General features: G+C 39.3%; 1 protein-coding gene across 2 annotated transcripts; it reads right to left on the reverse strand.

The window, feature by feature from the left end:
• Positions 1-3,173: 3,173 nt before the first annotated feature.
• On the reverse strand, positions 3,174-24,199 carry LOC115922335 (NACHT, LRR and PYD domains-containing protein 6-like). 2 transcript variants are annotated; one of them, XM_030981170.1, is made up of 5 exons: positions 23,704-24,199; positions 16,755-16,918; positions 14,415-14,704; positions 11,203-12,899; positions 3,174-3,977 (listed from the first exon to the last, which is right to left on the reverse strand). In XM_030981170.1, the coding sequence occupies exons 1-5, from the start codon at positions 23,722-23,724 to the stop codon at positions 3,732-3,734; spliced, it is 2,418 nt and encodes an 805-aa protein (XP_030837030.1). In that variant the 5' UTR covers positions 23,725-24,199; the 3' UTR covers positions 3,174-3,731. The 2 variants fall into 2 exon arrangements, with proteins under 2 accessions (XP_030837030.1, XP_030837040.1); XM_030981180.1 differs by lacking the exon at positions 3,174-3,977 and having other exon boundaries at positions 10,682-12,899.
• Between the last annotated feature and the right edge of the window lie 1,022 nt (positions 24,200-25,221).

Here is a 25,221-nt window from a genome sequence, read left to right on the forward strand (position 1 = left end):
AAGAGAGGGAACATACATGCGCGTACCCTAGATAACACTGAGTGGGTGGGGGGGGGGGTGGGAAGGGGAAGAGAAAAGTCGGTGAGAAAGGGGGAAAGACAAGGAAATGGCGCTAAGTGACAGTAACGACGAATAAGGGAAAAACTGTAATCGGGAGATTTGGGGTCATTCCAGAAGGCTTGGGAAACGTTATTGAATAGAGGGGGCCATGTCGGCCGCATAAAATCTCGAGCCACAGATTCAAAGTTAAACGTTACAAACAGCCCCTGCTTTTTGAAAAAAAATTGAAAAGGGCACAATATTTTGGATGTCTTTCAAATAGAAGCTATATACTAAACAGTCAAATTTTAAATTAACGGTAGGGCCGCTTCACAACTCTTATTTTGCCCTTCATTTGGATTCAGCTCATACCAACTCGCTTGTGCTTATATTTGAACTCATGTTGGTAGTGATAATGGACAGCGGCGGCAATCCTGGGCCCGATAGGGGGACACGTCCCCCCGGAAATTTAGATATATAGCTAGAAAGAAATATACATGTAGCGGAAAGAACGTACATATTGAACTAAAGGATTTTCTAGAATGCATAATTTCAGCATTCTACATTGCAAAATCTCGCTTGGTCGCTATGCCCCGGCCCTCGCCCGATAACACAAAACTAAGATATGACGCTCCCGGTCGCGATTATTTCATGGTTGGTGTATAAATAGATTTTGTTTTTCCCCTTTCATTTCTACTGACCTAATTGTATGCTATCACAATCATGATTGTTTCATTTTCCCTTTAAAGCATGCGTAGCTAGGGGTGGTAGGGGCAGTAAGAGGACATAGGACGAAAAAAGGAGCAGACAAAGAAACATTTTTGACAAATGTCTAAAACGGTACAACAAATCATCTTCTTTCTCTAATAATTTAATGAAACGTTAAATTCTGCGCTTTGCGCTGGAGGGGGAAACTGAAACGTCAGAAGCTTACGCGCTACGCGCGGGAGGAGTAAAAACTGAATTCAGACAAGGATTTAGAATCGAGAATGGAACAACGAATCATCTTCTTTCTCTAATAATTCTATGAAACGTCAAAGCTTCCGCGCGGAGCGGGGAACTGAATTCAGACAATGATTAACAACCGAGAACGATACAACGAATCGTCTTCTTTCTCAAATAATTTAATGAAACGTCAGAGCTTCTGCGCTTTGCGATGGAGGGGGAAACTGAATTCAGAGAAGGATTAAGAGTCGGGAATGGAACAACAAATTATCTTCTTACTCTAATAATTTCATTAAACTATGAAAGGTCAAAGCTTCCGCGCCTCGCGCGGAAGGGGGAAAATGAATTCAAACAAGGATTAAGAATCGAGAATGGGACAACGAATCATCTTCTTTCTCTCATAATTTAATGAAACAACAAAGCTTCCGCGCTTTGCGCGGAGGGGGGAAACTGAATTCAAACAAGGATTAAGAATCGAGAATGGGACAACGAATCGTCTTCTTTCTCAAATAATTTAATGAAACGTTAGAAGCTTACGCGCTACGTGCGGGAGGAGGAAAACTGAATTCAGCCAAGGATTTAGAGTCAAGAATGGAACAACGAATCATCTTCTTTCTCTAATAATTCAATGAAACAACAAAGCTTCCGCGCTTCGCGCGGAGGGGGGAAACTGAATTCAGACAAGGATTAAGAGTCGAGAACGGTACTCTTTCTTTAATGATTAAATGAAACGTCAAAGCTTCCGCGCGGGGGTATAGAAACTGAATTCAGAAAATGATTAAGAATCGAGAACGGTACAACGAATCGTCTTCTTTCTCTAATAATTTAATGAAAACGTTAAGCTTCTGCGCTTTGCGCTGGAGGGGGGAATCTGAATTTAGAGAAGGATTGAGGGTCGAGAATGGAACAACAAATTATCTTCTTTCTCTAATAATTTCATTAAACTATGAATGGTCAATGCCTCAGCGCTTCGTGCGGGAGGGGGAAAACTGAATTCAGACAAGGAATAAGAGTCGAGAATGGTACAACAAATCGTCTTCTTTCTCTAATATCAATTAATGAAAGGTCAAAACTTCCACGCTTCGCGCGGGAGGGGGGTGGGGGGGGGAACTAAATTCAGACAAGGATTAGGAGTCGAGAATGGTACAACGAATCCTCTTCTTTCTCTAATAATTTCATGAAACATTAAAGCTTCTGTGCTTCGCGCGTAATGGGGGGGGGGGGGGGACAGCGAGCTGCCCGAATATGAATTTGTTATATCTTTTCTCGTATATTTTGGTGATAAATTACACTTTCACAAAATACATAATTATTATCCTCAAATTTTTGCTCGCTCGCTTCGCTCACTAGCCGAATTGTGAAATTAGAAAATAACTTTTTCGGGCAAGAGGCTTCAGCCCCCCCCCCCCCTCGATGTAAATGTCAAAAAAATTACCGGTATGGTGCTTCCAATATGACCTTGTCAGTATTGGTATGTTGAGTTGAAAAACGGTCTTCAAATTTCCGGCCCCCCCTATTGGAAAATCCTGGAACCGCGCCTGGTTATAGTGTATCAGAGATACAACAGCTCGGACTATTGTCAAGACTAGGAGCAGCATCACCAAAACATTGTGTGTAGATTAGAGTATAATGCATCTCTGTAGAAAATGTGAAAGAAATCTGTGGCAGTATAAGAGTGCATAAAAGACAGCCACCAAAATATGACATTTGACCCTATAACAGACAGAATACAGGTGGCAGCATCACCAAACACTAAAGATGTGTAGATTGACACACCTCACATTTGACAGAAATCTGTCAAGAAACTATGTGGCAGTTAGAGCGTATAAAAGACGCTTGACCTTTGACCATATACATGTAAGAGACGGAAAAATGAGGGCAGCATCGCCCAAAAGTGAAGATGCATAGATTGTACCAAGAACCATCTCCATACAAAATTTGAAAGAAATCTATCACGAAATATGACCTGCAGAGCACACACTATAGACACCCACCAAAATATGACCTTTGACCCTAACATAGACAAACACTGGTGACAGCATCACCAAAAGTTATATGTGCGTAGATTATACCAAGATACACCTTCATACAAAACTTGGAAGAAATCTGTCAAGGAATGTGGCAGTTAGAGCGCACACAAGAATATGACACGGCTGCGGACACGGCGGCGTATAACGCTGCTGAATCCAAAGTACCCCACCAGCATACTGCCGGGGGATACAATTATCACAAATACCAGTAAGTTTTTATGCAACCCCTACATGAAACAAATCTATTCCGTTATTAATAACTAAGAAAATGACAGTTTATAAAATGTCTTGTACTGAGAAAACCTGTATCAAAAGATACAGGTTCTTAAATCTCAGTGTGTCGTAAATATGTGTTCCACTGAGGACAACATAACAAATTAATAAATTTGGTATCTTTAGTCGGATATTGATCAAACTTTCACTAATTTGTTTCCCTTATTTTTCTGATTTAATTAAAACCCACTTAATATCAGGGCGGACTTTCCCTTTAAGTACATAATTATTTTGTGATCTTCCTACATGTGAGTTTCTTTTAGGGCATTCAAGTTATATGCATACGACTGATTGCATATTACTCCCCGCCCACTCTCTAGGTTTCCACGGTGAGTATTCAAACTTAAAGGCTTTTGTTAACACTGCTGCCGCCTTAGTGAAACAACCATTGATATCCTTCGGTCAAAAGAACCAGCATGTGACATTAACAAAAATTAAAGGAAATCAAAATGTAAAAGGGAAGAGATGGTAATAATGGGGTGAAATAAAATTAAACACTTGTACATGCATTACAATTGTGGATGAAATGCTCACCTTTGATTCTTTTCCTTTCGTTGCAAGTGTTGCAAAAAAACAATGATGGAATGCACGTAGAAGAGAAACTACCTTCAAGGATGGAATGGAGCATATCATCTCTGCCACATCAAGTGACATAGAAGGTCCACAATCTCTCTGACTCCAGAGTTCAACCTGGATAAAATGACAAAGTGATTACTGATGGGATGCAGAATATAGGCTTTTACTTGGATGTTAGACATACATGTGTAGTCTACATGAGCGGTTGCCCTAGATGTGCTACTAGAACTACAGAGAGTTTTAAGAGGGAAAGGGAAATAAATAAGGCTATTTTTGCGACTGTAGAAATATCTTATTTTAGTTTTAATGTACTAAATCGAGAACCCTAAGTAAAAGGAGAGTATAAGTCTAAGAACAGGATTCAAAGGAGATCATTAACTTTACACCATCTGGTGCCTCATACTATACGGTATTCATTTATAAATGTTACTAGGAACACAATCACTTAATTAAAATTGTGGATACAAAGCAAAAACATAGGCTCCCAAAGGAGAAAAGAAGTAAACTAGAAATGCAATCGTGTCACAACGATGTGCGTGCAATGACGCCGTGTTTCTACGAGTCGAACGAAAGAGCTTCTCTCGGACTATCCAGAGCAATTTGTACGAAGTCTTTAGCTTCTGTAATATTGGAGACAGGTAGGGCGAAAGAAAGGCCTCAATAGTGACCTTGATGGGATGGTAGTGACTATGCCTACGATGTTTGAAAGAAATTGGGATAGGGGAAAGAACCTAGAAAGGGCTCGCAAGCACTACGTGCAAAAACAAATGGGATTAGTTGCATGTTCGTCATTGCAATCAAGATCGTTCTAGGGGTCAAAAGCGTGAACCCGATTTGCCCCATAGACAATGCGTGTAATGCATGGACGGAAAACGTACAGGATCTGTATTATGACCGGAGTTAAATTGTTTTTTCTCTCTCTCTTTATGTCTCTTTATGGGCCGTATATGGTATCATTGGAAAGAGAATTTCATGGTCGTTATTGTAAACTACTCTTTTTTTTTATATGATAATCCTATCGAAACATGTGATGTAAAATAGATTTAAAGGACAAAATGGCGTCTTAAATGGCCACCTTGACCAATTTCAAAAATCCGGCCATGAGGTGCCCTGCGTATTGCATCTCGGAATGTCATTGCAAATTTTCAAGGAAAAAAAAGGATGTTTAGGGGGCGAAAAGTAGTCTGAAAAAATGACGTCATGGCCGATAAGTGTTATAATCGGGCGGAATTTGTATAGTGACCCTTGTTCAAATGCGATTTACTCACAATTTTCTGTGTAAACATATACCATACTTGGTATCATTCGAAAGGGCACTTCATTGCGGTCAGTTTGACACCATTGTCATCTGCACGCAATGTACTGCACGCATTAAAGGCGCTATTACGTAATGCATAGCAAATTCATCATTTTTGGCGATAACTTTGCAACGAGGGCATTACAATTTATTAAACTTGGCAGACAGTTGTCACGTATATGGATACATATGTGTGCCAAGTTTCATTGGTGTAGGTATAAAGATCGCCATTTTAGAGCAAGTTTAAGTTATTTTTGAATTTTCTTGAAAATGGCGAATTTGGAGGGCATTTTTCTCAAAGTCAGTCAGTGTAAGGGTATATAATTTTGTATATGGCTGGAAAGGGCATATCTTCAAGTATCTAAATCCAAAAAAGGGTACGGATTTGCCAAGCCATAATGGAGATACGGCCATAGAAAGAAAGCCAATTCCCAGAACTTTAGAGGGCGCTATTTACGTTTTGCAAAGCCATTAGAGCGTGAAATTTGGCATGGCTATGTGCAATTATGAGATGAAGATACTGTGAGATTTAAATACCAAACAGAATTTATATGAGAAAGTTATGGCAGTTTTAGATTATTTAGGGGTCATTTTTTCAAGAATTTGAGAGATTGTTGACGGAGACGGTTTCAGATTTGAATTTTGAGTATGAAGATGGCATTTTGAAGGGCAGGTTATACGTCGCAGATTAAAGAACATCTCTTAGACTATCTAGAGAAAATTGTTAGAAGTGTGTAGGATCTAGGATAGTGGAGATAGGAAGGAAGAAAGAAAGGCCTTAAAATGGACCAGGAACGGACAAAATGGCGCCTGGATGGTTATGCATGAGTGATTTCGAAAATCGAAAAAGTAGGTGACCTTGAAGAGATGTTAGAGACTATGCCTATGAAATTTGAATGGAAAAGGACATGAGGAAAGCACCTAACTAGGAATCACAAGCACCATGTGTAAAACGAATGCGATTTTCTGACGAGGAATATAAGGAGAATACTAGAAATGCAATCGTATCTCAACGATGTGCGTGCAATGACGCCATGTTTCTACGTGTCAAACGAAAGAGCTTTTCTTGGACTATCCAGAGCAATTTGTACGAAGTCTGTAGCTTCTGTGTTACTTGAGATAGGTGGGGCGAAAGAAAGGCCTCAACAGTGACCTTGATGGGATGGTATTGACTACACCTACGAAGTTTGAAAGAAATTGGGATAGGGGAAAGAACATAGAAAGGGCTCACAAGCACTGCGTGCAAAAACCAATGGGATTTAGTGCATGTTCGTCATTGCAACAAAGATCGTTCTGGGGGTCACTAAGCGTGAACCCGATTTGCCCCATAGACAATGCGTGTAATGCATGGGCGGAAAACGTACAGGATCTGTATTATGACGGGAGTTAAATTGTTTTTTCTCTCTCTCTTTATGTCTCTTTATGGGCCGTATTTGGTATCATTGGAAAGAGAATTTCATGGTTGTTATTGTGAACCACTCTTTTTTTTGTCTATGATGATCCTATCGAAACACGTGATGTAAAAGAGATTTATAGAACAAAATGGCGTCTTAAATGGCCCCCTTGACCAATTTCAAAAATCCGGCCACGAGGTGCCCTGCGTATTGCAACTCGGAATGTCACTGCAAATTTTCAAGGAAAGAAAAGGACGTTTAGGGGGCGAAAAGTAGTCTGAAAAAATGACATTATAGCCGATATGTGTTATAATTGGGTGGAAACTCGGGGGAATTCGTATAGGTACCCTTGTTCAAATGTGATTTACTCAAAATTGTCTGTGTGAACATATACCATACTTGGTATCATTCGAAAGGGCACTTCATTGCGGTCAGTTTGACACCATCGTCATCTGCGCGCAATGTACTGCACGTATTCAACGCGCTATTACGTAATGCATAGCAAATTCATCATTTTTGGCGATAACTTTGCGAAGAGGGCATTAAAATTTATTCAACTTGGCAGACAGTTGTCACGTATATGGATACATGTGTCTGCCAAGTTTCATTGATGTAGGTATAAAGATCGCTAATTTAGAGCAATTTGAAGTTATTTTTCAATTTTCTTGAAAATGGCGAATTTGGAGGGCATTTTTCGCAAAGTCGGTCAGTGTTAGGGTATATAATTTTGTATATGGCTGGAAAGGGCATATGTTCAGGTATCTAAATCCAAAAAAAGGGTACGGGTCTGCCAAGCCAAAATGGAGATAGGGCCACAGAAAGAAATCCCATTCCCAGAAGTTTAGAGGGCGCTATTTATGTTTTGCATAGACATTGGAGCGTGAAATTTAGCATGGCTATGTGCAATCATGAGATAAAAATACTGTGAGATTTAAATACAAAACGGAATTTATATGAGAAAGTTATGGCAGTTTTAGATTATTTAGGGGTCCATTTTTCAAGAATTTTAGAGATTTTTGACGGAGTCGGTTTCTGATGTGAATTTTGAGTACGAAGATGGCATTTTGAAGGTCAAGTGATACGTCGCAGATTAAAGAACATCTCTTAGACTATCTAGAGAGATTTGTAAGAAGTTTGTAGGATCCAGGATAGTGGAGATAGGCAGGAAGATAGAAAGGCCTTATAATGGACCGGAAACGGACATAATGGCGCCTGGACGTTTACGCATGAGTGATTTCAGAAAACGAAAAAGTAGGTGACCTAGATTGGATATCAGAGATTACGCCTACGAAGTTTGAAAGGAATCGAGCAAGAGTAAAGGATCTAGATAGGGTCCACAAGCACTACGTGCAAAACGAATGGGATTTCGGACGCTAGGAAGAAGTAAGAATACTAGAAATGCAATCGTGTCACAACGATGTGCGTGCAATGACGCCATGTTTCTACGTGTCAAACGAAAGAGCTTCTCTCGGACTATCCAGAGCAATTTGTACGAAGTCTGTAGCTTCTGTGATATTGGAGATAGGTAGGGCGAAAGAATTTAAAGGCCTCAACAGTGACCTTGATGGGATGGTAGTGACTATGCCTACGAAGTTTGAAAGAAATTGGGATAGGGGAAAGAACCTAGAAAGGGCTCGCAAGCACTGCGTGCAAAAACCAATGGGATTTGGTGCATGTTCGTCATTGCAATAAAGATCGTTCTTGGGGCCAAAAGCGTGAACCCGATATGCCCCATAGACAATGCGTGTAATGTATGGGCGGAAAACGTACAGGATCTGTATTATGACCGGAGTTAAATTGTTTTTTCTCTCTCTCTTTACGTCTCTTCATGGGCCGTATTTGGTATCATTAGAAAGAGAATTTCATGGTTGTTATTGTAAACCACTTACTTTTTTTCTATGATAATTCTATCGAAACACGTGATGTAAAATAGATTTATAGAACAAAATGGCGTCTTGAATGGCCCCCTTGACCAATTTCAAAAATCCGGCCAAGAGGTGCCCTGCGTATTGGAACTCGGCATGTCACTGCAAATTTTCAAGGAAAAAAAAGGACGTTTAAGGGGCAAAAAGTAGTCTGAAAAATTACGTCATAGCCGATACGTGTTAGATACGGGCGGAAACTCGGCTGAATTCGTGTAGTGACCTTTGTTCAAATGCGATTTATTCACAATTTTCTGTGTGAACATATACTATACTTGGTATCATTCGAAAGGGCACTTCATTGCGGTCAGTTTGACACCATTGTTATCTTCGCGCAATGTATTGCACGCATTAAACGCGCTATTACGTAATGCATAGTAAATTCATCATTTTTGGCGATAACTTTGCGCTAACATATTTGAATTTTACCAAACTTGGCGGACAGTTGTCACGTATATGGATACATATGTCTGCCAAGTTTCATTGATCTAGGTATAAAGATCGCTAATTTAGAGCAATTTGAAGTTATTTCTCAATTTTTTTGAAAATGGCGAATTTGGAGGGCATTTTTCGCAAAGTCGGTCAGTGTTAGGGTATATAATTTTGTATATGGCTGGAAAGGGCATATCTTCAAGTATCTAAATCCAAAAAAGGGTACGGGTTTGCCAAGCCATAATGGAGATACGGCCACAGAAAGAAAGCCAGTTCCCAGAACTTTAGAGGGCGCTATTTATGTTTTGCAAAGCTATTTGAGCGTGAAATTTGGCATGGCTATGCGCAATTATGAGATAAAGATACTGTGCGATTTAATTACAAAACAAAATTTATATGAGAAAGTTATGGCAGTTTTAGATTATTTAGGGGTCCATTTTTCAAGAATTTGAGAGATTGTTGACGGAGACGGTTTCAGATTTGAATTTTGAGTATGAAGATGGCATTTTGAAACTCAAGTTATACATCGCAGATTAAAGAACATCTCTTAGACTATCTAGAGGAATTTGTTAGAAGTTTGTGGGATCTGTGATAGTGGAGACAGGAAGGAAGAATGAAAGGCCTTAAAATGGACCAGAAACGGACAAAATGGCGCCTGGACGGTCATGCATGAGTGATTTCGAAAATCGAAAAAGTAGGTGACCTTGATGAGACGCTAGAGATGATGCCTACGAAATTTGAAAGGAAATGGATATGATGAAGGCACCTAACTAGGAATCACAAGCACTACGTGCAAAACGAATGCGATTTCCTGACGATAACGATAAGGAAAACACCAAGGAGGAGAATATTAATGGGGCAGAATGTGAACGAAAACAAGGCAATGACGAAGGTCGTCATTGCAAATATGGATACCCCTGCATGAGCACACAATGTACATGTATTCAGTCTTACCATGGGAGAGTAATGCAGAAGATACATGTAGGATGAATTGATCTACAGAATACAATAGTCATGTATGTTGAGAGTTCTAAATGCCCTAGCTGCAAATGCTATCAAATTCAAAGTGTGCTTCAATATGATTCATATCAATAACAACAATGTTACATACTTTGTAGGGCCAAGAATATCAAACAGATTCCTTTGTGCTCTGTTAAACATTTATAAACCAAGAATTTGGATATCTATTATTAAAGCAAAGTATATATTTTTCCGGATGGGATGAAAATGTGCTAACTATTGATGAAGTTTCCTTTTCCCAAATTTATCTCATCTAAAAGGTATAGATGCACCATATGCACATGCCAGTACATAGCTTCAATATAATTACATGTACATTGATGTCCTCGTCTGAATTCTGTTTCTTATTCCTCTTCCACCCAAATCACATTCGTTTTGCACACAGTGCTTGTTATTCCAAATTAGGTCCCTTTCTCTATCCCAAGTCCTTTCGGATTTTGTCTGTATATTCTTTACCATCCCATCGTGTGCACTAAAAACTGACTTCCAGGCCTCGTTTTGACCGTTTGTGGTCCGTTTTCCTGCCTTAGTTTCTTTCAGCTTACCTATCTCCACTATATAGATCCTAGATGCTACAGACTTCTAACAAATTACTCTAGATAGTGCAAGAGTTGCTCATCTCATCAAGAAATGCCATCTTAGCATACCGTACTCTAAATTAAGTCCAAAATCAACTCTTTCAAGAACCCTAAAATTCTTTAAATATTGACAAATGAAAAGGAAAAACAAACAAACTTTTTCATATCAATTTTTTTCTGTTTTAAATTTTACAGCATCTTTATCTTTGAATTGCACACTTTTCTGCTGAATTTCACACATCAATAGTCACGTATGCTATAAATAGCATCCTCTAAAGTTCTGAAATGGATGTCTATTTGTGGCCAAACAATGTTGCTCCATCATGCCTGGCTGAATTAAGCAGTACCCTTTTTCATTTAGATACTTTCGGGCTGGCATGAAAAGACAAAAGGTCAGGTGACTTTGTAACGGTAGAACTGATTTCCGCAAATTTTGTTTCAAAAGATGCCAAAGACTCTAAGGAAAAAATCATGAAGTGGCATCATAAATATTTAAGCATTACGAAGTAATCATGAAAATAGAGAGGGGGGGGGGGCTACATCAACCCACCCAGTCTTTTTAGGGTTAAATCTCCTTGATGAACCCTTCCATGGTTATACTGTTGTATGGTAAGAAAATTGCAAAAGACATACAAGTAAAAACTTGTACAAAAATGGATGCACTAACTTTGTTTATTAAACTATGATCAAACTAACCAGATATGGACCAATGAATGCATACCCAGCTACAGTGTGTGCTGTCATGGATGGGTCCACGACCAGCACAGCCTCCTTTGACGACATACTGTCCTTCACCAAGGCTGCTACATCTGGGTCCAGACTCTCAAAGGCTACATCAACAATGAAATCTCTGTTCAGGTATGATACCCCCTGTAGCATAGAATGCATTACATGGGTTGCAATACTTTTGTTCTGTGCCACAGTGAAGTACAGGAGATACCTAAACTCCTCTCCCCTTGGCAGCACCACTTGCTCAATCAGCCTGTTGCATTCATTACGATCTTCAATACGATCTGATTCATATAGGGAAGCCAGATGGACTCCAGCCATGTACTCCTGAAACAGTTTGTGAGGGAAGAAGACTGGCAATTGCACATGAGCATGCCTCTCATGTGTATCCATAACGGCGGTAATTCTGTCCTCCTGAGACAAAATCCCGACCCGACAGGCAGTGTCCTTGGATTCTGGGCATATTTTGAAATCATCTTCACTGAAAACCAATGTATTTTCTAGCAGACCAGTGAGAGCCTGTTTGGCAATCGGTCCAAGGAGCTCATCAATTTTTTCCAAATAGGAAATAAGTGAGGGGCTGCCTACATTCTTCACCTTTTTCTGAGCATAATGTTCTTTTAGAAAGACAATCATTGTTTTGAATATTTGAGAAAAAGTTTTCAGTGATTTCATTTTCTTTAATTTTTGCTCGTCAAGCTCTTTCCACATAAGACACAACATAGCTACATATATAGGATAGCGGGCCATGTCTTCGGATATGACATCATTCTCACTGATGAACTGGATAAGCTGATTTGCTTTTCCTTTATTCTTTGGAAAGTATTTGTGAATGTATACTGACAAATTCTTTCTGTTGAAACCCTCAACATGAATGAATGTGTAGAGCTTCGTTAGATCACCATCTGATCTAATTTGTACTGCTCTCCATGGGCGAGTGGTCACCAAGACTGAGCAAGAGGCGAGTTGATCTGAACAAAGAATATCTGCAAGTCCAATATCACCAGTCTCAGATGAGCTTCCACATGCCTCTGAGGAGGTGACGCATCGCTGTGATGGCTGAAGTAGCATTTGATCAGTAGGCTGTGATTCGCAAGATTCTGTCTTCATGATTTTGACACTGACTTCGTCTAGCCCATCGAATGCGATGAATACCTTGTCAGGATTTGACCGGATATACTCAGTAATCTGAGAAACCGTCGCTGGATTGTCTTTGGCCAGATAAGACTTTGCAATCTGGCCAATAGTGTGTTGCTTAAATTCACGTAAAGGAACAATCAAGACCCACACAAAGTCACTGGAATGCCTCCCTTCAATCCAGTCCCACGCAATCTTAGCACAGAGTGTAGTTTTTCCAGCCCCTGCCTCTCCCTGGACCATGATCCGCTTGGGGAACTCTCCATTGACTTTGAGATTAAGGATATCATCTAGCAATCGCTTCTCTGTCCCATGTTTTTCTAGTAAGACAAGGTTAGTATGCAAGTCTTCAAACTGCACACTGGAAGTAGGACTGAGAGGATCAGCTCTGATCTTACAGACAGTTGACCTGTACTTGAATTTGAAATCCTTTGCACACCGCTCAACCAGTTCAGGAGAAAGTGGTTTGGTCTGAGATTCAGCTGAAGGAGGTTTGGTCTGTGATTCGAGCAGTCTTGGTGGCCCTCCTAAAAATACATGGATAATCCATATTCACAAGATTACACATAAACATATCTTGATACATCTGAAAGGATTGTTAAGGCCTGAGACTGATAGTGTGACGTATGACTAGATGCATGTACTTAAAGACAAAAGTCCTACAAGATTGTCTGAATTTATATGACTTCATTCAATTTTAAGGGCATTTAAAATCTGAGTAATTTGTGTATACATGTACATGTAATTGTAGATAGATATCACTGGAATAATTTTTCCTAGTACATTTCAGCAATGCAGAGTTTCGCTGACAATCACACATTTTATTATGAAAAACAAGACAAATATATACAGTAGGCTTAATATGGTTGCACCAAGTGAGAGAGAGGGGGAGGATTAGGGAGTCCTAAAAAAGACTGTTGGTAATCTTTCTTGAGCTTATAGTTCTAAGGAGGAGTATAGCACCGATTGGAGAGGATGGTAGTGGCTCGACGTTTCAAACAGGTTGAATATCCATCGTCTCCCCCTCTCTCTCGCATGATGCAACCGCAAGCCTACTGTATACAGTGTATCTGCATCTATTACAAATATATGACTGCATCTCCACTATGCCTCTGCCTAAATTCATTTCAGATCAGGGCTATTGAATCAATTTGTTAATATCACAATAAGAATACACATGAACACTGACATTAAAAACTGACTTCACTTTTATGAATGGTTTTCCATTATGATTGATCTTAGTTTGAGGAACTCCATTTCACTAAACAGTACTGTAAAATGAATAATAAATCAATTGGGTTTGATAGGATATTAGTTTATACAGAGCATCCGATTGGCTGAGAAGCTATCATGTGACACTCAACAATTGTATTATGTGCTCGGGCATGCTACAGTGTATAACAACCTGGGAATATAAGAATTTATATCCTGCATCAACAATTTGTTGGCTTTTGATTGGTTGAGAGCTTGTCACATGACTAGAAATATTTGACCTATTTTTAGAAAGTACTATATGAGAGTACTATTTGGGTTTACTATTTGGGAGTTGGAAAAAAAATGTGAATTTTTTTTTTGAATTGAATCAATTTTTTTTCCTTCAAATCTTAATTTAATGAAAACAAAATATTTCAAATCTTTTTAGATACAAATTGACATTTTTTTGGTTCTAAATTTTTTTCCCCCAAAATTTAAATTTTTTTTTTTTTTTAAATAAATTTTTGATGCATGATATAAAACAAATATGACATGCCTTCTATTCGAGGTACTGGTTAAACTATCGGTGACTCCAAAAGTACCATTTGCTTTGGGGCTGCGCCCCTCAGCAAATAGTCCTATTGGAGTCACCTCTTGCGCATAGTTTTAACCAGAACCTCTCAAGGCAGTGTATATTTGTATAATATTGCCTGTGATATGAACATTTGAAACATATTGCCCCACGATGAGCCATAGACTTACGCTCAATATTAACCTTATGATCAATCAAAAGGCTTTATAAAATATGGCGCTGGTGTAGCAAATATTAGTGACATGTATCTGTTTACCTGTGCTGTTTGGAGTTGGAGGTCCATTGAGTAATCTGTCTGATAGGCCACCCAAGTCAACCTCTCGTAGTTTGTCTGCCAAAAGCTGTCGTTTGTCTGAGTGTGGAGGTTGCTGCTTGACATTCCATTTCATAAACACATCCAGTAACGCATTGGTGTAGTTCTTCACATTCTCAGCCAGGATTGCCTGTAGTTGAGCATAGGAGAACCCTAGAGATATCCCAACAGCGTTGTAGTAAGATGGTGCGATGTCCTGGGCCAGCTTCAGGAACTCCATTTCACTAACAGTACTGTAACATGAATAATAAATCAATTGGGTATGATAGGATATTAGGCAGAGTGCATCCTATTGGTTTGTATTATGTGCGTGAGCATGCTATATAACAACCTGGGGCTATCAGAATATATATTGCCTGTGAAATTAACGTTTGAAATATATTGCCCCAAATATTGAAATTGCATGCGAGGGCCAGCGGTATTGTTCTGGCAAAAGTAATCACTCCCCCAAAAGCAAAGTCTGGCAGTAAATACAATAATGATGATGATAGTAATAATAATACCAATAAGAACGAGATAAGAATTTGTCAATGAAGACTAATGAGGTGGTTTTGACGTTTTTTTAAGGATCTCATATGGAGAGATGAAGAGAGAGAGAGAGATGTATGGCAGTAGATAGATATTAAGGAGAGAGGGAGACGGGGTATAGTCGTGTAAAAAAAAAATGAGCTGGACAGAGGGATACAAGAAGAATCAGAATGCATGTACTTGGAAGGAGAGAGGATAGTATAAGGAAATATGGTAGGGGTGAAATAAGAATACAAAGGGCAAAGGAAAGAGCTAGAGAAAATTAAGGAATATCCGCAGACATAAAAGAGGGAGAATATGAGCCAGAGGCGGGAAAGTGAGAGGGTAAGAGGGTAGAGAAAGAGAGCATAGGCAGAGACAGAGCTCTGGAGACAATAGAAAAAAAGGAAGGCAATAGAGAAAGAGAGGGAGAGGAAGACAGATCGAGAGAAGGAGAGGGTGGAAGAGTAGAGAGAGAGATGTACTAGAATATAAATAGAGAGACAGAGCAACTGCCCCCCTCAGAGGGCAGACCAAGAGAGGGGAAGAGAAACAGAGCAAGAGAGAGCTAGGAGAGAGAGAGAGAGAGAGAGAGCTAAGAGAGAGAGAAAGAGATGCAATGGAAAATGGTGCATTCAAATTTCCTGCATAAATAGAGAAAGAGAGAAGTTATAGACATGTAAACAATTCTTTGTCTGTGGGAGAAACATAAACATTGCATTATTTGCATGTACCTGAATATTGGGCTGAATAACTGTAAAAATATAAACGTCTGGGAAGGAGACTAGCATCATAGAAATGGAAGAAGAAGAACGATTTCATATTGTAGCAGACTTTGGACATTAACCCTACAGATATAATACACGACAAGGAATCAGATTTCCCATAGGGTTGTACCAGACTATTGACATTCCTCTCCTATATACATGTAGATATAACACGCAAAATAAGGCATTACATTACATTGTTTGTGATTAGATATGATATATGTTATGATTGTCAAAGAAGGTGATAAAATCAAATCAAATCAAATCAAATGACAAAAAAAAAAAATTGACCCAGCCGGAATCGAACCTGGGTCGCCGGAATGGGAGTTGAGTGCTTTAACCAATGGACCAAAATATGTCCCATAGACATTACCGTACATGCAAAGCTAACAAACGGCCTTGGCATAGTCGCAATTTCAACTTTCAATTGGAAACTTTGACATGATCCCAACATCTGATCAAAAAATAAAAGACAAACTTACAGTAGTTCATAATATCAGCTATAACATACTCAAATTTGGAAGAAAATAGAGCAAAAATATGTGAGATACCGCTGAAAGACCAATGTCATGTAGATTTATGATGTAAAGGGGGTATTGAGCTTTTTTTTTTAAGGCCCAGCTCAGCGGGGGGGAGGGATAGTGCAATTTTTTTTTTTACTCAACATCCATCCCCCCTCCCCCCTCCTTGAGCGCCAGGGGAAGGGGCCTGTCTTCTTCTTTTTTACAAAAAAGGTTGTTTTATCATATAAAGATCATATTTCATCGAATTATTTATATCTAATGCCTGCTTAGTAATTTTTTTTTGCCAGGGGAGGGGGCCTGCCCCCCCCCCGGATCCGCCACTGCTTTTTGAAAACCCTGTGGCAAAGCTACTAAAGTTCGCATCCTGAACGTGTATCTTCACACAATCTTTTGTTCCACAAAATGTTGTGTAAGCCTGTAAGGCAACCACCCGACTGGACGCGATGACCTGATGATTCGAAATAAGCCAGTATAGTTATGCATACCTTTCCTTAGTGTTGGGACCTGGATTGGTTTCAACGTCACCAGATCTCATCAAGCAGATCAGGAGTAGATAGAGAAGGCAGAATCCATCCATGGTGTAAGATGTCCTTCTCACTTGACAGAAATGTAGTTCTCTAGAAAATGGTGATGACATGGGCAACAATACCTGAAAACAATAATCAGAAATATCTACATTAAGTTCATAAAACAGATGGAATGAGGGTTTCAATTCACTACAGTGTGTGAGTCAAAAAAAAGTTTACACCTAGAAAATTGCTAATTATTTAAAAAAAATCATTGATGAACATTAAATTGTTATACGTCTTATGAAAGAGTGTTTTATCCCAAATCATTTGGTACCATTTTTGTGTGCTATGTGTTCACGCTTGGATGAACAGGAGACATTGTTTGCGAAAGTGCAAACATCGACTTGCGCCAAAGTTGCATATGTGATGTGTGAATAAAACAATTGGGATTTGGGTATTAATTCAGTCTTTGCAGATCCAAATAACATCCCTAACAAAATTTATCATGCCACACATATCAAATATCAAATATCAACGAATATGTGTGCGCGCGTGTGTGGTGTGTGTGTGACTTTGCCCTTTGCAAAAAACATATTGGTCATTCCATGTCAAATCACCCAATGGTTTTAACCCGACCATTTTTGATTTTGATGAAACTTAGTGTACTTGTTGAGTGTGATCTCACAGCACCAAATCCAAAATTTTAGGTCAATCGGGTGAGGGGTTTGGGAGATACGGCCCACCAAATTTTGAGATTTTTTCAAAAATGGGGGTGGCGGGCCTACCTTTGAACCCTTGTATCTCGGGACCTAATGGGTCAATCTTCACAAAATCTGTATTGTTTTAAAGGGTATTCATTACGGATTCCAATTCTGCCGCCATTTTGAAGATTCGTACATGTTGGGTTACTTTGACCTCTTGACCTCAGATTTGACCTTGAAATTGACCTTGTGGATCACGTAACTTTGACAACATTTTTCATGAAATGTAATCTCTGACATGTTCACTAAAACATGTAAAAGTTTCAGAGATATAATATTTTTTGTTTAGGAGCAATAAGGATTGAAAGTATCCATGCTCACAGATATTCACAATAAACCCTATTATAATGTATACAATACATGCAATGTGCACAGTACAACATACATCTTCCACATGCTTTTTTGTTTTAGGCATATCCATCCTAAATGTCAGTAGTACTTGAATAGAAATAAAATGACAAGTTCATATAGGCCTAAAGGTTTTACAGGATGTATGGCTTTAGGCCTCTGAGTCGGTTCTAGGATAATTACCCCCCTGGAAAATTAACCCTAAGGAAATTCCCCCCCCCCCGAGGACAATTACCCCCCCAAGGACTATCACACCCAGAGGATTATTACCCCCCAGAAAATTACCTCCTAGGGAAATCTGTCCCCCCCCCCCCCCCCGAGGACAATCAACACCCGGACAATTTCCCCCTAGGACAATTACCCCCCCCCCCCCCCCCCCCCCGGGAAAGTCACCCCTCAAGAATAATATACCCATAAAAAATAAATCTGCTTTGATTAAAACCACCTTAATATCAGGTTGGACTTCCACTTTAACGAATAGGGGGGGGGGGGGGGGGGGGGGGTAATTGACCTCTGGGGTAATTGTCCTTAGAGGGTAGTTTTCCGGGGGTGAATTTTCCAGGGGGTAATTATCCTAGAACCGACTCAGAGGTCTAAAGCCATACATCCTGTTAACCCTTTAGGCCTATATGAACTTGTCATTTTATTTCTATTCAAGTACTGCTGACATTTAGGATGGATGTGACTAAAACAAAAAAACATGTGGAAGATGTATGTTGTACTGTGCATATTGCATGTATTGTATACAGTATAATAGGGTTTATTGGGAATATCTGTGAGCATGGATACTTTCAATCCTTATTACTCCAAAACAAAAAATATTATATCTCTGAAACTTTAATATGTTTTAGTGAACATGTCAGAGATTACATTTCATGAAAAATGTTGTCAAAGTTACGTGATCCACAAGGTCAATTTCAAGGTCAAATCTGAGGTCAAGAGGTCAAAGTACCCCAACATTTACGAATCTTCAAAATGGCGGCAGAATTGGAATCCGTAATGAATACCCTTTAAAACAATACAGATTTTGTGAAGATTGACCCATTAGGTCCCGAGATACAAGGGTTCAAAGGTAGGCCCGCCACCCCCATTTTTGAAAAAATCTCAAAATTTGGTGGGCCGTATCTCCCAAACCCCTCACCCGATTGACCTAAAATTTTGGATTTGGTGCTGTGAGATCACACTCAACAAGTACACTAAGTTTCATCAAAATCAAAAATGGTCGGGTTAAGATTTTCAGATTTTTCGGGTGATTTGACATGGAATGACCCATATGCAATGCATTTCATTTGATACGTTCAATCCATTCTCTCACTCCGCTAATCCCAACATAATACATACTGTAGTCATCACTTTGGCGCAAGTCGATTTTTGCACTCTCGCAAACAATGCCACCTGTTCATCCAAACGTGAACACATACAACACAAAAATGGTACCAAATGATTTGGGATAAAACACTCTTTCACAAGATGTATAATAATTTACTGTTCATAGATAATTTTTAAAATAATTAGCAATTTTCTAGGTGTAAACTTTTTTTTGACTCACTCGGTATGTCCATTTCATAATAGTGTAACATTTTGGGGGCTTTCTAAAACCCATCCTTGGGGGGAATGGCTGGGACCTGCCTTCAGTATATTTGTGGTCATATATATCAATGAATGCTGTATTTGGGCAGATAACAATGATTTTTAAATTTTTGTTTGTAGTTGTCAATCAGGGTGCATGAGTTTCTTTCACAGCGCGAAGTGAAAGTCATCATGTCATCAGGAGCTGTACAGTATTTTGTTTTAAAGCCCCACTGCACTACATATGTACTTACGCCCTATATATAGCAAACAATGTGCCTGTTGGTCCCCCGTAATCCTCTTTTTCTTATGTTTATTGAGAGCTGATTTGATGAGATACCAGTAACCACCTGTAGGTAGTATACATTTCTAATAAGGTCAACGAGCAGATCATAATTAATTATTTTCCAAGAAGCAGACAGGAGATGAGTTTCTTTGAGCCATAACTTAATAAAGCAATATCCAATTTAAATCATCTTTCACCACTGGATTTCTCTTATCAAGAGCTTTACATTGACTTCATTTGAAGAAAAAAAGAATTGATGTTATGGGCAATTCCATGATTACTCAGGTTACATTTGGAGGGACATTGACTTACTCATTGAGCTCTCATTCTCTTATAATTGGTATGACCTACATGTAAGCAAGTTTTCAATAAATGAAAGTATACATCTTAAAGGTACTATGTCTCTTTTGCAGCCAACATCAAATTCTGTAGAAATTTGCAGGAATTATTAATATGTCATGAATTTCATATCTGTGAAATTTAAACATTACCAGTGTCCTACATGTAGTATTCAAATTATGCAAGGAAACCTGTTCACCTTCTAGACTTCACTGTCAGACACTATTAAGTGACTGACTGACATCTTTTTTTTTGGTGGTAATAACATATACATGTACATAAATGAGCTGTAACAGGTACATTAGCATTTGTCTACTGGGACTAGTCAGCAGAATCTCCGCAAAACCTCACAAAAGATCCGCCAACAAGCCTACTTCTCTCTTGTTAGACCTCATCTGGAATACTGTTGCTCGGTCTGGAACCCTCACACAAACAAGCATATATCCAAAATCGAGGCAGTACAAAGGCGAGCAGCAAGATTCACCCTCCAGAGATATCGTCGTATGGCCAGTGTCTCGGCCATGATTCAATATCTGAAATGGGAGAGCCTGGAGAGGAGAAGAAATGCAGCAAGCGTCCACCTCATGTACAAGATCCAAAACGACACATTAGCCATCAATGCACACCATTACACAGCACCCATGATTGCCAGCAACACACGACAGTATCACTCAAAGAGGTTGCTGGCTATCCCATCCCGCACCCAGCTCTACCAGAACTCATTTTTCCCTCGGACAGTAACTGCGTGGAATGCACTTTCAAAGATCACCCTTGACGCTAGTTCACTGGAGGGCTTCAAGGGAGCGCTTCCACCCAGCATCTAGACCAAGAACTAGATAGTTTATTCCTCAGCACTATACATCCTGACTTATGGATCCTGCTGAGTATCGTCGTAGAAGTAGAAGTACATATCAATAACCCACTGACACTACTTGCAATTGCCAACATTAGTCATGTTTGATTCCGTATTGTGATCGCTGCAAGTGCATGTTGGATTTATCGATCGATGATAATGCAGTGTCAGATCTTTACTCATGAGGAAATAGTAATTGGAATACATCGCAAAACTAAGGTAGGCCTATTTATTTATTTCAATTACTTTCTTAATTTACAATGAGTGGCTTTCGAGCTTTCTCTCTAGATCTATTATGTTTTGACCCTCCATGCCATGGCTAGCGTGGCTCGATCGCGGCTTGCATGCAATTACCCTACCTGGCCTGCAGTACTGTGTCGGTGTGTGCGACTAATTCAAGGCTAGCCGGTGATGATGAATGTACTTTCGCGCGAAGTTTTGAACTTGTTGTCCGGGCAATGACCATGGTGACACGCCCATTCCCTCGGGCCTGTCTAATTCTCAACATAATTGAAATTGATTGTTTCAAGGCTCTTACGTACGGCCAGGCGTAGAAGGAAGCTCATAGGAACTAGCTGGATATCTCCTATTTTATGGAACTTCTGGAGTCGGTAGATGGGTGAGTTTTCTTAGTGAAAGAAAATGCTTTCTTTTAATGTTTGTTTTATTATAAACAAATTAGATCTAGATCTAGTAATTAAAAAGTTAGGTTTGGGCATTGGCCTCCCTAATATAATGATACACGCCAATGAAAATTGAAGTAAAACAACAACAAACAAAACAAAAGAAAGAACAAAACTAATTCAAAATATTTTAAAAAAAAAAAAAAAAGAAGAAAAAAAAAAAAGCACACAAATCTAAAGTTAGGGAGGCCAATGCCCGGGCGTAAGGCTTCTACGCCTACGATTTGTGCGCTCGTCGTCCAAGTCAGAAAATTACCAGAAGAAAAAAAAAGAGAAAAAAAAAGAAAACAAATATCTATGGAATAAAACATATAACAAATACACAATTGTACACTCCACAACATACCTATAATCACGGATCTGTAATGGTCTTTCACCATTTGTTGACGATCTTGCAGATTTTGACCTATTTAGAACTAATAATTCTGTTAGCAGACGAACTTAGCGCGCACATATGAGAAACTAGAAGGGTCCTAGAGGGCGATGAGGTTAGCTCACTAAAATCCTTCTCAATGACTGAAGGTAGAGCCTAAAAATATGGAATCAATTTAACATCAAAGAACTTTTGATAGAGATTAACATATCAGGGCCCCGTCTTACTAAGAGTTGATATCAATCGTAACTTATTTGCGATTGATATCAATCGTAACTATGTACATAAGAGATGGGAGACTGCAAACTTGCGATTGATTGGAGGACTTACGATTGATTTGGATAGATCGTAACTCTTTGTAAGACGGGGCCCAGATGTGCACAAATGTCACTTTTAACAACTAGAAAATATAACGAAAAAGTATTATATCTTTTTAATTGCAGATTTTTACAAATTGCACATACGAAGGTAGATAGAGTACAATGTTTTTGTCAATCTTGCGTTGGTTTGAGCCCCATAGCTAGAGCCATCTCAAATTGGGGAGGAAAACTGTGAACAAAGACATGATTGTTCGAGCCCCAAATAGAGATCTTACGACATCATAATATGAATAATGTATGAGCTCCGGTCGGAACGCCCACCGAACAAATTTTGCTAGTCTCACACACAGTACCTTATTCTCACAGCACGAGACTCGAGTGTCGAGCTCGTACAGTAAGTCATATATGAAAAATGTTTAAAAAAGATATTTCAGTAAAAAAATGTCTACGTGAGCAGTCTATACTCCAATTGAGAAGTTAGGACGGAAAGATATGATTGGATGATGTGATTATGATACATGGTTAGTTGTCGCGTACAGCTTAGAGAGAGAGAGAGAGAAAGAGAAAGAGAGACCCAGCTGTACTACACATGGTACGTGCGATATACATGTATTGTAGTGATATCATCATGTGTAGCGCTCCGAGTGTGAGCTACACAGCTGCATGGATAATTATGGAGGTCGTTCTAATTCTTGTTGATTGTACAGTAGATCTCCGACTGAAATCATAAGGAATACTCATGAGGAAATCAAGTTATTGGAATACCATTCTAAGGTAAATATAAATGAATTAGATCTAGTTCTTTCCTTCTTTTTTTACTCGTAGATGTAGATCTAGTAGTCGTACGTACATTGCATTGATGGTTCGAATTCTTCTATTTCAACTTCAGCCTGTATTGCGGCTTGCCTGATTGAAGTGGTTCGGTGTGTGCATGGAGTTAACTCCATGGTGTGTGCGACCGATTCAAGGCTAGCCGAAAGATGAATGTACTTTCGCGCGAAGTTTTGAACTTGTTGTTCGGTCAATGACACGCCTATTCCCTCGGGCCTGTCTAATTCTCGACGTAATTTTTGGGACCATGAATTTGATCGTTTCAAGGCTCTTGCGTACGGCCAAGCGTAGAAGGAAGGGAGTGCTTAAAAGCTGGATATCTCCTATTTTATGGAACTTCTGGAGTCGGCAGATGGGCGAGTTTTCTTAGTGAAAGTAAATGCTTTCTTTTAATCTTTGTTTTATTTTAAACAAATTCGTAATTAAAAAGTTAGATTTGGGCATTGGCCTCCCTACTAAAGTAAAGTCTAGAGATCTAACTTAACTTAAGTCAAGACCTTCATAATTGCAACTTTACTGCATGTAACGTATCGATGCACATGATTGACAACTCAAATCTCACCTCTCGATACTCAAATTGCATTGTCTCAAGTCAATACAAGTGAAGGCTTAAGACTGTAAACTTCAAGCGTCAGCTCGGGCACAAAATTCAAGTTCAGACTCTCCAGCATCCGCACACAGTCAATCCATACTAGAGCTAGAGGTCAGTGACAGAGGAACGTACGTACGTACGTACAGGTACGTACGAAGCGGCGGCGAATGGAATAGCGGGTAGCTGACGATGTTCTTCCCCCGAGAGTCGGGGCCGGGTCTCATGTAGCATACGCATGCCAGGCTTGGTACGCTACCTAACACAACACAAGCTAGTTATTTGATATTGAGTCCAAGTCTTGTTTTCTGCAGTGCTGCTAACTTTTGAAAATCATCGGTTTTCATTCATTTTGACAGGAACCTTGAGCTGTAGATAGCCTGGATTCAACAACGGGTAACAAAAACTGCTAATCCCGAGAAGAAAAACGCGTTGATCTTTCAAACTTGTAAAAGGTCAATACGGGCGCGCGCTCGTAACTCATGCATGATCCGCAGAAGGGAATCCCCCCCAACCAGCAACCCACTGACTTGTAGAGGTCATTGCAGCAACCGAGCTCCTCCGTTTCGAGCGGAAGGGGTTTGTTGTTGTTGTTGTTTCTTTGTTTTGAGGAGGAGGAGGGGCGGGGGGAGAGAAACAAAATTACTTGTCATTCGCCAAAAATTGTCCCTCTTTTTGTTGTTTTCTTTTAAACTATAAACCAGACGTTGTGTGTCCGAACTAGTTGTTTATCCTGACAGTCGTTAGAAGTTTACCAGGGATATGAGATAAATGAGTTTACATATACATTTTCATAATCTTCTATTACTTTTATATAAGACGTTATTCTAAAGGATAAATATTTAAGATGCTATTTGATGCATACATTTCGTGGAATTTATGGCCTTCTGGTTGTTTATTAGAATTCCCCACTACGCCCTTTGTTGTATGATAACATCCACAAATTAGGGGTTAAAAAAAAAAGTTGTATTACCCTAATTTGCGACCGACACCAAACATCATTAATTTTTAAGTTTATTTTTACCGTTTTATAGAGAAAAAAAATTAATGAATGAAAAAATATTAAAGCATTCAAAACTGAGAAACATCAGCCCAAAGAGGGAGAAAAAATGTTTACAAAAATTAATTTCCGACCCATGATTTGGCAGCTATAAAGGGTAAAAAACATTTTTTTTTAATTTGTAGGCCTCATACACACAAATATTTTGATGGGTGTTTTGTTGTATAAAGAGAGTAAAATAATTTAAATATGGATCCGCAAAAGGAAACCCAAGTTCATGAGTAAATTACCTGATATTTTCTTCTGGAGTGGTGGTGGTGGTGGGGGGGGGGGGGGGGGGGGGGGGGGAGGGGGGTGGGGTTAAAAACCACTTGATCAAATCAATTAAGTCATGTGTTATTATACCGAATGAATGACAGTCTGAAGCTAGTAACAATGTCTGGTATGGAATAGTTTTGGAAATACATACTTACACATTCTAGGGGATATGT

Source organism: Strongylocentrotus purpuratus, unplaced genomic scaffold (genome assembly GCF_000002235.5).
Source record: "Strongylocentrotus purpuratus isolate Spur 01 unplaced genomic scaffold, Spur_5.0 spur5_contig_821, whole genome shotgun sequence".
NCBI classification, from domain to species: domain Eukaryota; kingdom Metazoa; phylum Echinodermata; class Echinoidea; order Camarodonta; family Strongylocentrotidae; genus Strongylocentrotus; species Strongylocentrotus purpuratus.

Bases quoted from the DNA above. Each gene is read 5' to 3' on its own strand.
- LOC115922335 (XM_030981170.1), bottom strand. From the start codon at position 23,724: ATGCAATTTGAGTATCGAGAG. The intron at 14,705-16,754 runs GTATGCATAACT...TTCATGTTACAG, and splicing joins GGTCCCAACACTAAGGAAAG to TACTGTTAGTGAAATGGAGT. The intron at 12,900-14,414 runs GTAAACAGATAC...ATGTATTTTTAG, and splicing joins TCCAACTCCAAACAGCACAG to GAGGGCCACCAAGACTGCTC.